The sequence below is a fragment of the Bombina bombina genome, chromosome 3 (genome assembly GCF_027579735.1).
Source record: "Bombina bombina isolate aBomBom1 chromosome 3, aBomBom1.pri, whole genome shotgun sequence".
Lineage (NCBI taxonomy): Eukaryota > Metazoa > Chordata > Amphibia > Anura > Bombinatoridae > Bombina > Bombina bombina.
Window position 1 is genome coordinate 39912249 of NC_069501.1, and position 14739 is coordinate 39926987.

The 14739-nt window shown below is 42.6% G+C and overlaps 1 protein-coding gene across 1 annotated transcript in view; it reads right to left on the bottom strand.

Annotated features, from left to right (window-relative positions):
- Window positions 1-3872: 3872 nt before the first annotated feature.
- The window catches only part of RABL3 (RAB, member of RAS oncogene family like 3), a 52135-nt gene continuing 41268 nt past the window's right edge, over window positions 3873-14739 (bottom strand). The window contains exons 5-8 of the mRNA XM_053704519.1: window positions 8938-9088; window positions 7338-7409; window positions 5240-5278; window positions 3873-4197 (exon numbers count right to left, since the gene is read on the bottom strand). Coding sequence (XP_053560494.1) covers window positions 4132-4197; window positions 5240-5278; window positions 7338-7409; window positions 8938-9088 — 328 coding nt within the window. The 3' untranslated portion in view covers window positions 3873-4131. The remainder of the gene's footprint in view (window positions 4198-5239; window positions 5279-7337; window positions 7410-8937; window positions 9089-14739) is intronic.

Below are 14739 nucleotides of genomic sequence, written 5' to 3' on the forward strand. Positions count from 1 at the left end.
CTTGGATTTATTCCAATTTGAGGAAGGTTTCCAATTGGAAACAGACTCCTTGGGGGAAGGATTCGATTTCTGTTCCTTATTCTGACGAAAGGAACGAAAACGATTAGAAGCCTTAGATTTACCCTTAGGTTTTTTATCCTGAGGCAAAAAAACTCACTTTGCCCCAGTAACAGTTGAAATAATTGAATCCAACTGAGAACCAAATAAATTATTACCTTGGAAAGAAAGAGATAGTAATCTAGACTTAGATATCATATCAGCATTCCAAGATTTAAGCCACAAGGCTCTTCTAGCTAAAATAGCTAAAGACATGGATCTAACATCAATTTTGATAATATCAAAAATGGCATCATAAATAAAATGATTAGCATATTGCAGTAAGCGAACAATGCTAGATGTGTCAGAATCCAATTCTTGTTGCGCTAAATTTTCCAACCAAAAAGTTGATGCAGCTGCAACATCAGCCAATGAAATTGCAGGCCTGAGAAGATGACCTGAATATAAATAGGCTTTCCTTAGATAAGATTCAAACTTCCTATCTAAAGGATCCTTAAAAGAAGTACTATCTTCCATAGGAATAGTGGTACGTTTAGCAAGGGTGGAAATAGCTCCAACAACCTTGGGGACCTTTTCCCAGAACACGATAGAAATTGCTGGTAAAGGATACCATTTTTTAAACCTTGAAGAAGGAATAAAATAAGTACCTGGCTTATTCCATTCCTTAGAAATCATATCAGAAATAGCATCAGGAACAGGAAAAACCTCTGGAGTAACCACAGGAGGTTTAAAAACAGCAAATAAACGTTTACTAGTTTTAATGTCAAGAGGACTGGCTTCCTCAACATCCAAAGTAATTAACACTTCTTTTAACAAAGAACGAATATACTCTATTTTAAATAAATAAGTAGATTTGTCAGTGTCAATATCTGAGGAAGGATCTTCTGAATCAGATAGATCCTCATCAGAGGAGGATAAATCATAAAGTTGTCGGTCATTTGAAATTTCATCGACTTTAGGAGAAGTTTTAAAAGACCTTTTACGTTTACTAGAAGGCGGAAATGCAGACAAAGCCTTCTGAATAGAATCAGTAACAAATTCTTTAAAATTCATAGGTATATCATGCACATTAGAAGTTGAAGGAACTGCAACTGGCAATGTACTATTACTGATGGAAACATTTTCTGCATGTAAAAGTTTATCATGGCAACTATTACAAATGACATTTGGAGATAAAATATTCACAATCTTACAACAAATGCACTTAGCTTTGGTAGAACCGACGTCAGGCAGCAAATTTCCAACAGATACTTCTGAGGCAGGATCAGATTGAGACATCTTGCAAAATGTAAAAGAAAAAACAACATATAAAGCAAAATGATCAATTTCCTTATATGACAGTTTCAGGAATGGGAAAAAATGCAAATAGCATAGCCCTCTGACATAGAAAAAAGGCAAGAGGCAAACAGCAATATGGTATTAATGAAAAGTTTGGTGCCAAGTATGATGCACAACGTAACAGAATTTTTTTTGGCGCCAACAACATCCGGAAATGACATACTTGCGTCACTAACGACGCAGCCATGTGTAATACTATGTGTCAATTACGAAGCCGGAAATGACGTACTTGCGTCAACGGACGTACTTTTGCGGCAAAAAAAATTCTCACGCCAAAAATGACGCAATAAAGTCTAGCATTTGGCGCACCCGCGGGCCAAGTACTGCCCGCAATTTTCAAGAAAAAGTAGTTAAATTGCAAAAGACTAAACCCCAGGTAAGAAAAAATATTTCTTAACATGTTTACTTTCCCCAAATATGAAACTGAAATATATGAAGTCTGCACAAGGAAATACATGAACCTGACTCATGGCAAATATAAGTACAATACATATATTTAGAACTTTATATAAATGCATAAAGTGCCAAACCATAGCTGAAGTGTCTTAAGTAATAAAAAACATACTTACCAAGAGACACCCATCCACATATAGCAGATAGCCAAACCAGTACTAAAAAAGTTATTAGTAGAGGTAATGGTAAATTGAGAGTATATCGTCGATCTGAAAAAGGAGGTAGGAGATGAATCTCTACGACCGATAACAGAGAACCTATGAAATAGATCCCCGTTAGGAAAATTATTGCATTCAATAGATAATATTCTCTTCACGTCCCTCTGACATTCACTGTACTCTGAGAGGAATCGGGCTTCAACAATGCTGAGAAGCGCATATCAACGTAGAAATCTTAGCACAAACTTACTTCACCACCTCTATAGGAGGCAAAGTTTGGAAAACTGAATTGTGGGTGTGGTGAGGGGTGTATTTATAGGCATTTTGAGGTTTGGGAAACTTTGCCCCTCCTGGTAGGATTGTATATCCCATACGTCACTAGCTCATGGACTCTTGCCAATTACCTGAAAGAAAAAAAGTTTTTTTTCCTTCAGATCTTCATTTGACCAAGAGAAGCTTTAAAACCCATTAACCACCTCGTTGGGAACTATTAAGAATCAGGATATTTGTCTTTTTTTTTTTTTTTTTAAATAAATAAAATCAGATTGAATGTGCTTACATGAATCTGAGTTTTTCAATGTGTATGACAACACACTATAACAGCACGACTGCTTTGTTGATTGCTTAAGATTATAGTTGGAGTGCATCTTCTTCTCTGTTCCATAAACGCATCGTGTTCTGGTGAAGGGGAAAGGGAAAAAAAAGAACCAAAAACATACTTCCCATTATCCTCAACGGATTATACAGGATTCTGTAATGGAGCTCAACTTTTTTGATGTGGTGTTGTGACATTGGAGAAAGTCACTATCCAGAGCCTGTGTGGCTGCAACTTATACTCCATCCAAAAACCATGACAATTGCTAAGCAGTTTCTATTTTAGAATTACTTTCTGCTTCGAAGATGCTTGGATTTTCTAGGACAATCTACCACGTCCATCACTTTCTTTTACGTGGCGAGTCATCCCTTGGGCCCGCTCCAGAGGATCCTAGAGCATTTATTAGAAGCATTTTTGCTAATGCATGTATATTACAAAATTGCTTCTGTTCAATACCAAAATGCACCCATGTGGTTTTCAATTTTGGCTGGAATATCCCTTTAAATGGAACAGTATTGGAACCAGATTGGGGTATTTAAATGGAACAGTATTGGAACCAGATTGGTATTTAAATGGAATATGTATTGGAAACCAGATTGGGGTATTTAAATGGAATAGTACAGGAACCAGATTAGGGGATTTTTTAAATACATATTAAACTGAGATGGTTTAATTAGATAATTATAAAAGCAGTATAATATGTAGATTGCAGTAGTGTTAGATGTCAGTAAAAACATTGGGATATATCATCACCTCCTCTCACCACCTTGTTACTTACAGGGGTGTTAATAATAAGTCCCATTATATTGCACACTGCACTTGAGATCCTATAAAATATAGTAGGGTTCAATTTTAAAGGGACGTGAAACCCAATTTTTTTCTTTCACGATTTAGAAAGAGCATGCTATTGAAAACAACTTTCTAATTTGCTTTATTATCTTGATATCCTTTGTTGAAAGGCATATATAAATAGACTAAGTAGTTACCGATTGTCTTCTGCACATAGATTCCTTGTGTGATTGGCTCACCCATGTGCATTGTTTTTTCTTCAATAAAGGATACATAAAGAATGATGCTAATAAGATAATAGAAGTAAGTTAGAATGTTGTTTAAAATTGTATTCTCTATCTGAATCATGAAAGGTTGTATGTACCTTTAATGTCCTGTCTATAACATCAGACATATCTTCTGAGAAATTAAAGTAAAAATATCATTTCCTGGGGTGAATATGCATCAATATCTATAAGAACAAAGATCAGGTGTGCACTGAATCATAAAAAGACAACACAGTTTATTTCTGCTACATTAAACAAATCATTTCAGTTTGTGATGTCCCATTGTGTAATATTGCTGGGCACCGAGTGCTCTTCCAGTCTGGGCAATGTCTTCAGCCAGTCCTGGCAGTCTTTCTCCCATGGGGAGTAGCAGAGGGATCTTGTCTTGGGTCAGCACCAATGATCCCCATATGTCCTTTATTATTGCTGCCTCTGTCTAATGAGACACCCCCTTCTCAGTATCCTGAGCCATTGCTTAGTCATAGTGAAGACTCTTAAAGGACCCTCCTCCGAAGCGCTTGCGGTCTGTGAATCCAGTAATCTGTAGGAAGGAGGAAAAGCTTTAGCACAGATGTTGATAACATCATTTCTACATTAACCCATAGCTGCCTGGTGGGTCTGTTGTATGAAGCAGACACTGAGCAGAGGAGATCAAGGAGAATAATAATCACTAAATAAAAGAAGCAGCAGGTTAGCCAGGCTACTCAAGCTAATGACTGGTAATGGTTTATGGTTAAGAAGTAACGAGGAGTAGAAAAAAAGTGTAACAGACAATTTAATTTTGTGTTATTTATTCACCATGGCTCAACTATCTGAGAAGCTCTTTGTGCACAGGAATGCTGCGCGACACAGGAGCCAATGAATAAAAACACAACAAACAGCAGTAAATGGCTGATAGCAAAACAAACATATTTTTAGAGGTATTTTACTGCAACAGCTGACGACAGTGATATTGTTTTATGTTGTATTTAATACAATATTATGTCCTGCCCAGTGTCTAAATGGCTGAGCCTCTTCCAGACACAGATATCATACTACAGCAAGCAATAAGCATGGCCCTTTGTTTTATCTTACGGGATTCTTTTTGCTTTCAGGTAAAGTCGCAGAGCTAATATACATTTAATATACGCTGTGTTACCTGCTACAGGCCAGCTGGTATCTCACAGCCATTTATCTCCTACCTAATATTCCTACACTGCAAATCCCATCTGGTCTTGAGTTGAAAACACATTTGTATATAATCTGAGACCTGGGGAGCTGCAGGGAATATAATGATCCTTATATTATATTCTAGAGGACTTGGATCCTTTCTGATGGGAACTATAAAGTAAAGCTTAGATGCTCTGAAGTAACAAACCACAATTTATCTGCTCCACCCCGGAGCCAACCCTGCTCACAGAGTGCACAGAATACTTCCTGCTTCTACAAAAACGGCATGTTTTTCTTTACCTGATCAAGTGAACAATAATTCTGTACAACTAGATAAAATAAAACTAGAACCAATCAGATATAGATATTTTCCTGACATGGTGCCCATCTAAAGAAATGATTCTGCAGAAGTTACAGAATAAAGAAATCCTTACCGTATTCCCCTCACGTGAGAAGTATCTTTTCTCAATCACCTGTAGAGGAAGACAGAGTCAATAAGAGTAGGCCCAGACATCAGCCCCCAATTTATGGTCACAAACAAGTCTGGAATATTTTGTTAAAGGGCCACTGTAAGTAAATATTTTCTATGCCTGTTACTAACTAACTACCAAATACGCTTTTTACCAATAGCATTTCATTAACATATCTCTACCGTATATCAGAAATCTTGTCTGCAAATTTAATTGTTTTCCAAACCCACTCCGTGGGTACCCTTTGCTCTGTACCAATCCCTTTACAATACCTAGGTTTCAAAATGGCGCTTTAAACACAAAGTTATTGGTTTAAGTATTTTGAACATGCAGTGCTGAAAATAGTGGGCAGGATAACGTGACATCATCAGCGAATAAAATATATAACTTTTAGAACGTTATGAAACTTCGTTTTGGAGAAAATATAGGTCAGTAGGTTTTAATTAATGTTTATTAACTTTAATATGTTAGTTGTTTAGCTTAAAAATTATAACAAAAAGTAATCCTTTAACACTGAGTTAACTCGCTCACTATGGCTCCTGCCTCACTGGGATACATCATTTTCTCTTCTTGGACAGGGTTTCTGGTTCTTATGAATTGGTTGCTATGTTCTAACACATTTTGAGCTCTCTGAGAAAGTGATAACTAGCAGGAAGTCTAATTATAAAGTCTTCTTATGGAACAATCAGAATATGATTTTTTTTATCATCCAAATCCTTAGAACAATAGAGAACACCTCTATTACTGATCAGAAATGATACAATCTTAAAAACTATGGAAATGTCACAAGATATCCTAAAAGATTATTTTCAGCCTTCACTGTGAGCCACCTTTCGGCTGCTAAAGCCTAATATGTCACATTTGTGCCAGTACACGTTGGCTTATGAACAAGATATGTTTTTGTCACTAAGAGTTACAACTCACTCTTTTATATGGGTGCTCGTCTGCTGGGTCAGTAAGAGCCTACTGTAGAATCCATTTGTAAAGCAGCTGCATGGTTGTGTTTACATACTTCAGCATTCAACCAGTTTTTTTCAAATGGTCATTCCATTTAATTACAGGTATCACAATATAATGTCATAGAAAAGTTTTTTTTGTTTTTTTTTTACATAGTGTTCATTTTCTGTTTTCATATTGAGAGTGATCAAATATAAACCTCAAACACATTTTCCCCCTATCTAGTTACAAATACCCAACTATCTGTATCTGTAAATTTCTCACCATTATTTTTATTCGTCCTCTGTTTTTAACTTTCCTTAAAAGCTTAAAAGGGACAAACTACTCCAGAATTATTATAGTTTATAAAATACTGTCTGTTTATTGAGAGTGATCTGTTTTACTTTATGTGAATTAAAAGTTATGTGTTATCCTTATTTCCTCCAGCAGTTTGATGCCTTGGTTTCAAGTCTTAATTGATCCTTCGGTTGTGGGTTCAGGTTTTTCTTTGCTGCCTATTATAGTTTATAAAGATAGATAATCCCTTTATTGCCCTTTCCCCAGTTTTACATAACCAACACTGTTATATTAATACACTTTTTACTTCTGTAATTACCTTGTATTTAAACCTCTGCAGACTGCCCCCTTATCTCAGTGCTTTTGACAGACTTGTATTTTAGCCAATCAGTGCTGACTCATAAATAACTCCACAGGAGTGAGCACAATATTATCTAATATGACACACATAGATAACTAGCGCTGTCTAGCAGTGGAAAAACTGACAAAATGTCCTGAGATAAGAGGCGGCTTTCAAGGGCTTCGAAATTAGCATATGAGCCTACATAGGTATAGCTTTCAACAAAGAATACCAAGAAAACAAAGCAAATTTGATGATAAAAGAAAATTGGAAAGTTATTTAAAATTGCATGCCCTATCTGAATAATGAAAGTTTAATTTTGACTAGACTGTCCCTTTAAGTTATATAGCTTTGACTTCTTCAAATATATGGGGAATATATGGGGAACTTAGAATATATGGGAATAAGAAAGTGACAATACTGTGCTGAACTGGAAAACTAAATCAGTGCTGAAGCAGCAAACAAACTGTTACACAGAGAAAACCTCACCTTGTCAAAAAACCTGCTCAGTTTGACAGCGTTGGATGATCCTGCAGCCAGGTACTTGGTGCTGGTACAGTCCTGTGTAGAGAGATTGGTGTCGGTGTTATACAAAGCATAGTATACTGTGTGAGTCTATTATTGTAAAACACATAGAGCTGCCGCTTGTCACATCCATCACAAGTCTCAGCTGTGAGTTTTTACTGGAGGAGGCAAACGCTAACAGGCCAGGTCTTTCCCTTCTGGCAGGTGCTATCAGGCCAGGTCTTTGCCTTCTGGCAGGTGCTAACAGGCCAGGTCTTTCCCTTCTGGCAGGCGCTATCAGGCAAGGTCTTTCCCTTCTGGCAAGCGCTATCAGGCCAGGTCTTTCCCTTCTGGCAAGCGCTATCAGGCCAGGTCTTTCCCTTCTGGCAAGCGCTATCAGGCCAGGTCTTTGCCTTCTGGCAGGCGCTATCAGGCAAGGTCTTTCCCTAATGGAATGTGTTAACAGGCCAGGTCTTTGCCTTCTGGCAGGCGCTAACAGGCCAGGTCTTTCCCTTCTGGCAAGCGCTATCAGGCCAGGTCTTTCCCTTCTGGCAAGCGCTATCAGGCCAGGTCTTTCCCTTCTGGCAAGCGCTATCAGGCCAGGTCTTTGCCTTCTGGCAGGCGCTATCAGGCAAGGTCTTTCCCTAATGGAATGTGTTAACAGGCCAGGTCTTTGCCTTCTGGCAGGCGCTAACAGGCCAGGTCTTTGCCTTCTGGCAGGCGCTAACAGGCCAGGTCTTTCCCTTCTGGCAGGCGCTATCAGGCAAGGTCTTTCCCTGATGGAATGTGTTAACAGGCCAGGTCTTTCCCTTCTGGCAGGCGCTAACAGGTCAGTTCTTTTCCTTCTGCCAGGCGCTAACAGGCCAGGTCTTTACCTTCTGCCAGGCGCTAACAGGCCAGGTCTTTCCCTTCTGGTAGGTGCTAACAGGCCAGTTCTTTTCCTTCTGGCAGGTGCTAACAGGCCAGGCCTTTTCCTTCTGCCAGGTGCTAACAGGCCAGGTCTTTCCCTTCTGGCAGGCGCTAACAGGCCAGGTCTTTCCCTTCTGGCAGGCGCTAACAGACCAGGTCTTTCTCTTTTGGCAGGCGCTAAAAGGTCAGGGCTTTTCCTGTGTAAGCATGCATGTGTAAGTGCACGCGCATATCTGTGTATGCATGTGTAAGTGCATGTGCATATCTGTGTATGCATGCATGTGTAAGGGGAGACAGCCATGGTTTCATATCAAGCTCTCCTGTTCCTCATACCGAGCATGATGGCTTTCCTGTTGAAGACGTATATAAGGTATTGGGTAATAAATCACCTTATCTGTTCTCTTTGTATCAAATACAAACTTGAATGTGTAATGTATTTTGTAAAAAGGAGAGAATATTCAATGTTTACACAAATGATGTAGTTTGTGCCTGTGACAGTGTAATTAGAATAATAAAGGATAGCAGCAAACCCTTTATTTGTTACTAATACTTATATACAGGATCAGACAGGTTACATATGTAATGTGACATCACTTTCTGTGCCAGCTATTGTCAAACAGCGGAGAGAGATACAGACCTTAGTGAGAAAAACAGGAGCAATCAAATAAACACTGACCAGATTTATCTCCTCAGCGTTGAAATCCTCTGCCAGAAACGCGGTGCGCGTCAGAACCTCATTGCGTTTCGCTTCTGGGATTTGGTCCAGTTTGGTCCCAATGACCAGCAGTGGTATCTGGCTGTCTGCAAACTGTTCTCGGTCATAGTCTCTGAAGGTTCAATGTGATAAATCAGATTATTAGTGCACAAGCTCAAACTGTCTGCTGAAGTTTTAGACTGTAAGCAGGGTCACGTGGCTGCATCAGTGTTGTCATATTCATTCTGTGCAGGACTAGGTTTTTAGGTTTCCTGAGTTATTCAGTGCAGGATTGTCACCTACACTAGAGTTGACCAATGTAACTGAGGCCATTACAAATATTAAAGTTGCTGTCTTCTTTATAAGCATAATTTTGGCTGTGTAAAGCAAGGTGGAATTTGTCATTTAGTACACAAATGCCCCAGATGTACAACCTAATTTAAAGGGACAGTTTACCCAACAAATGAAACATTTTTAAATGAAAGAGCATAACGTTTTTAGTATGATAGCGTGGATTAATATTTTTAATCCGTTTTGTTTTGTAAGCATTTCATTTTTAAAACACTGACTCAGATATGGCTTATTTCTTCCCACATAAAATTTTCTGTAGACACTGGAAGACCTTAGTTATAGTCAAGCCACAGTCTCATTAATTTCTTCCTAAAAGCGCATGCGCCACCCCTTTCCTGACGTGTACAGAGAGAGACTCCCTGTTTTAGACTGATACATACAGTTAGGTGGGTGACAGAGGAAGTGATACATTGTAAGTGAGTGACAGAGGAAGTGAAACATTGTAAGTGGGTGGCAGAGGGAGCGATACATTGTAAGTGGGTGGCAGAGGGAGCGATACATTGTAAGTGAGTGACAGAGGAAGTGAAACATTGTAAGTGGGTGGCAGAGGGAGCGATACATTGTAAGTGAGTGGCAGAGGGAGCGATACATTGTAAGTGAGTGGCAGATGAAGTGATACATTGTAAGTGGGTGGCAGAGGGAGCGATACATTGTAAGTGGGTGGCAGAGGGAGCGATACATTGTAAGTGGGTGGCAGAGGGAGCGATACATTGTAAGTGGGTGGCAGAGGGAGCGATACATTGTAAGTGGGTGGCAGAGGGAGCGATACATTGTAAGTGAATGGCAGAGGGAGCGATACATTGTAAGTGAGTGGCAGAGGGAGCGATACATTGTAAGTGAATGGCAGAGGGAGCGATACATTGTAAGTGAATGGCAGAGGGAGCGATACATTGTAAGTGAGTGGCAGAGGGAGCGATACATTGTAAGTGAGTGGCAGAGGGAGCGATACATTGTAAGTGAGTGGCAGAGGGAGCGATACATTGTAAGTAGGTGGCAGAGGGAGCGATACATTGTAAGTGAGTGGCAGAGGGAGCGATACATTGTAAGTGAGTGGCAGAGGGAGCGCTATATTGTAAGTGAGTGGCAGAGGGAGCGATACATTGTAAGTGGGCGGCAGAGGGAGCGATACATTGTAAGTGAGTGGCAGAGGGAGCGATACATTGTGAGTGGCAGAGGGAGAGATACATTGTAAGTGGGTGGCAGAGGGAGCGATACATTGTAAGTGAGTGGCAGAGGGAGCGCTATATTGTAAGTGAGTGGCAGAGGGAGCGATACATTGTAAGTGAGTGGCAGAGGGAGCGATACATTGTAAGTGAGTGGCAGAGGGAGCGTTGCATTGTAAGTGAGTGGCAGAGGGAGCGATGCATTGTAAGTGGGTGGCAGAGGGAGCGCTACATTGTAAGTGAGTGGCAGAGGGAGCGCTACATTGTAAGTGAGTGGCAGAGGGAGCGCTACATTGTAAGTGAGTGGCAGAGGGAGCGATACATTGTAAGTAGGTGGCAGAGGGAGCGATACATTGTAAGTAGGTGGCAGAGGGAGCGATACATTGTAAGTAGGTGGCAGAGGGAGCGATGCATTGTGAGTGGCAGAGGGAGCGATACATTGTAAGTGGGTGGCAGAGGGAGCGATACATTGTAAGTAGGTGGCAGAGGGAGCGATACATTGTAAGTGAGTGGCAGAGGGAGCGATACATTGTAAGTGAGTGGCAGAGGGAGCGATACATTGTAAGTGAGTGGCAGAGGGAGCGATACATTGTAAGTGAGTGGCAGAGGGAGCGATACATTGTGAGTGGGTGGCAGAGGGAGCGATACATTGTAAGTAGGTGGCAGAGGGAGCGCTACATTGTAAGTGAGTGGCAGAGGGAGCGATACATTGTAAGTGAGTGGCAGAGGGAGCGATACATTGTAAGTGAGTGGCAGAGGGAGCGATACATTGTAAGTGAGTGGCAGAGGGAGCGATACATTGTAAGTAGGTGGCAGAGGGAGCGATACATTGTAAGTAGGTGGCAGAGGGAGCGATACATTGTAAGTGAGTGGCAGAGGGAGCAATACATTGTAAGTAGGTGGCAGAGGGAGCGATACATTGTAAGTGAGTGGCAGAGGGAGCGATACATTGTAAGTAGGTGGCAGAGGGAGCGATGCATTGTAAGTGAGTGGCAGAGGGAGCGATACATTGTAAGTAGGTGGCAGAGGAAGCGATACATTGTAAGTGAGTGGCAGAGGGAGCGATACATTGTAAGTAGGTGGCAGAGGGAGCGATACATTGTAGGTAGGTGGCAGAGGGAGCGATGCATTGTAAGTGAGTGGCAGAGGGAGCGATACATTGTAAGTGAGTGGCAGAGGGAGCGATACATTGTAAGTAGGTGGCAGAGGGAGCGATGCATTGTAAGTGAGTGGCAGAGGGAGCGATACATTGTAAGTGAGTGGCAGAGGGAGCGATACATTGTAGGTAGGTGGCAGAGGGAGCGATGCATTGTAAGTGAGTGGCAGAGGGAGCGATACATTGTAAGTAGGTGGCAGAGGGAGCGCTACATTGTAAGTGAGTGGCAGAGGGAGCGATACATTGTAAGTGAGTGGCAGAGGGAGCGATACATTGTGAGTGGGTGGCAGAGGGAGCGATACATTGTAAGTGGGTGGCAGAGGGAGCGATACATTGTAAGTAGGTGGCAGAGGGAGCGCTATATTGTAAGTGAGTGGCAGAGGGAGCGATACATTGTGAGTGGCAGAGGGAGCGATACATTGTGAGTGGGTGGCAGAGGGAGCGATACATTGTAAGTAGGTGGCAGAGGGAGCGATACATTGTAAGTAGGTGGCAGAGGGAGCGATACATTGTAAGTGAGTGGCAGAGGGAGCGATACATTGTAAGTAGGTGGCAGAGGGAGCGATACATTGTAAGTGAGTGGCAGAGGGAGCGATACATTGTAAGTGAGTGGCAGAGGGAGCGCTATATTGTAAGTGGGTGGCAGAGGGAGCGATACATTGTAAGTAGGTGGCAGAGGGAGCGATACATTGTAAGTAGGTGGCAGAGGGAGCGATACATTGTAAGTAGGTGGCAGAGGGAGCGATACATTGTAAGTGAGTGGCAGAGGGAGCGATACATTGTAAGTAGGTGGCAGAGGGAGCGATACATTGTAAGTGAGTGGCAGAGGGAGCGATACATTGTAAGTGAGTGGCAGAGGGAGCGATACATTGTAAGTGAGTGGCAGAGGGAGCGATACATTGTAAGTGAGTGGCAGAGGGAGCGATACATTGTAAGTAGGTGGCAGAGGGAGCGATACATTGTAAGTAGGTGGCAGAGGGAGCGATACATTGTAAGTAGGTGGCAGAGGGAGCGATACATTGTAAGTGAGTGGCAGAGGGAGCGATACATTGTAAGTAGGTGGCAGAGGGAGCGATACATTGTAAGTGAGTGGCAGAGGGAGCGATACATTGTAAGTGAGTGGCAGAGGGAGCGATACATTGTAAGTAGGTGGCAGAGGGAGCGATACATTGTAAGTGAGTGGCAGAGGGAGCGATACATTGTAAGTAGGTGGCAGAGGGAGCGATACATTGTAAGTAGGTGGCAGAGGGAGCGATACATTGTAAGTGGGCGGCAGAGGGAGCGCTACATTGTAAGTGAGTGGCAGAGGGAGCGATACATTGTAAGTGAGTGGCAGAGGGAGCGATACATTGTAAGTGGGCGGCAGAGGGAGTGATACATTGTAAGTGAGTGGCAGAGGGAGCGCTACATTGTAAGTGGGCGGCAGAGGGAGCGATACATTGTAAGTGGGTTGCAGAGGGAGCGATACATTGTAAGTGGGTTGCAGAGGGAGCGCTACATTGTAAGTGGGTGGCAGAGGGAGCGCTATATTGTAAGTGAGTGGCAGAGGGAGCGATACATTGTAAGTGAGTGGCAGAGGGAGCGATACATTGTAAGTGAGTGGCAGAGGGAGCGATACATTGTAAGTAGGTGGCAGAGGGAGCGATACATTGTAAGTGAGTGGCAGAGGGAGCGATACATTGTAAGTGAATGGCAGAGGGAGCGATACATTGTAAGTGGGTGGCAGAGGGAGCGATACATTGTAAGTGAATGGCAGAGGGAGCGATACATTGTAAGTGGGTGGCAGAGGGAGCGATACATTGTAAGTGGGCGGCAGAGGGAGCGATACATTGTAAGTGGGTGGCAGAGGGAGCGATACATTGTAAGTAGGTGGCAGAGGGAGCGATACATTGTAAGTGGGCGGCAGAGGGAGCGATACATTGTAAGTAGGTGGCAGAGGGAGCGATACATTGTAAGTAGGTGGCAGAGGGAGCGCTACATTGTAAGTGAGTGGCAGAGGGAGCGATACATTGTAAGTGAGTGGCAGTGGGAGCGCTACATTGTAAGTGAGTGGCAGAGGGAGCGATACATTGTAAGTGAATGGCAGAGGGAGCGTTACATTGTAAGTGAGTGGCAGAGGGATCGATACATTGTAAGTGAATGGCAGAGGGAGCGATACATTGTAAGTAGGTGGCAGAGGGAGCGATACATTGTAAGTGAATGGCAGAGGGAGCGTTACATTGTAAGTGGGTGGCAGAGGGATCGATACATTGTAAGTGGGTGGCAGAGGGAGCGATACATTGTAAGTGAATGGCAGAGGGAGCGTTACATTGTAAGTGGGTGGCAGAGGGATCGATACATTGTAAGTGAATGGCAGAGGGAGCGATACATTGTAAGTAGGTGGCAGAGGGAGCGATACATTGTAAGTGGGTGGCAGAGGGAGCGATACATTGTAAGTGAATGGCAGAGGGAGCGTTACATTGTAAGTGGGTGGCAGAGGGATCGATACATTGTAAGTGGGCGGCAGAGGGAGCGATACATTGTAAGTGGGCGGCAGAGGGAGCGATACATTGTAAGTGAGTGGCAGAGGGAGCGATACATTGTAAGTGAATGGCAGAGGGAGCGTTACATTGTAAGTGGGTGGCAGAGGGAGCGATACATTTTAAGTGGGTGGCAGAGGGATCGATACATTGTAAGTGGGCGGCAGAGGGAGCGATACATTTTAAGTGAGTGGCAGAGGGAGCGTTACATTGTAAGTGGGTGGCAGAGGGAGCGATACACAGGGGCGGACTGAGAGCAACCAGGGCCCCCGGGCAAAAGTGTGGCAGGGCCCCCCACCTCCTCTTTGCTCCACCTACCTACCTCACACACACATAAATACACAGAGATACACACACACATACACAGAAATACACACATATCCTACACAGACACACACATCCATACACAGAGATACACACACACAGAGATACACACATACATACATACACAGAGATACACACACCCAGATACACACACACACACATACAAAGAGATACACACACACACACACACAGAGATAGACACACACAGATACACACACATACACACATACATACACAGATATACATACACAGATACACACACAAAGATACA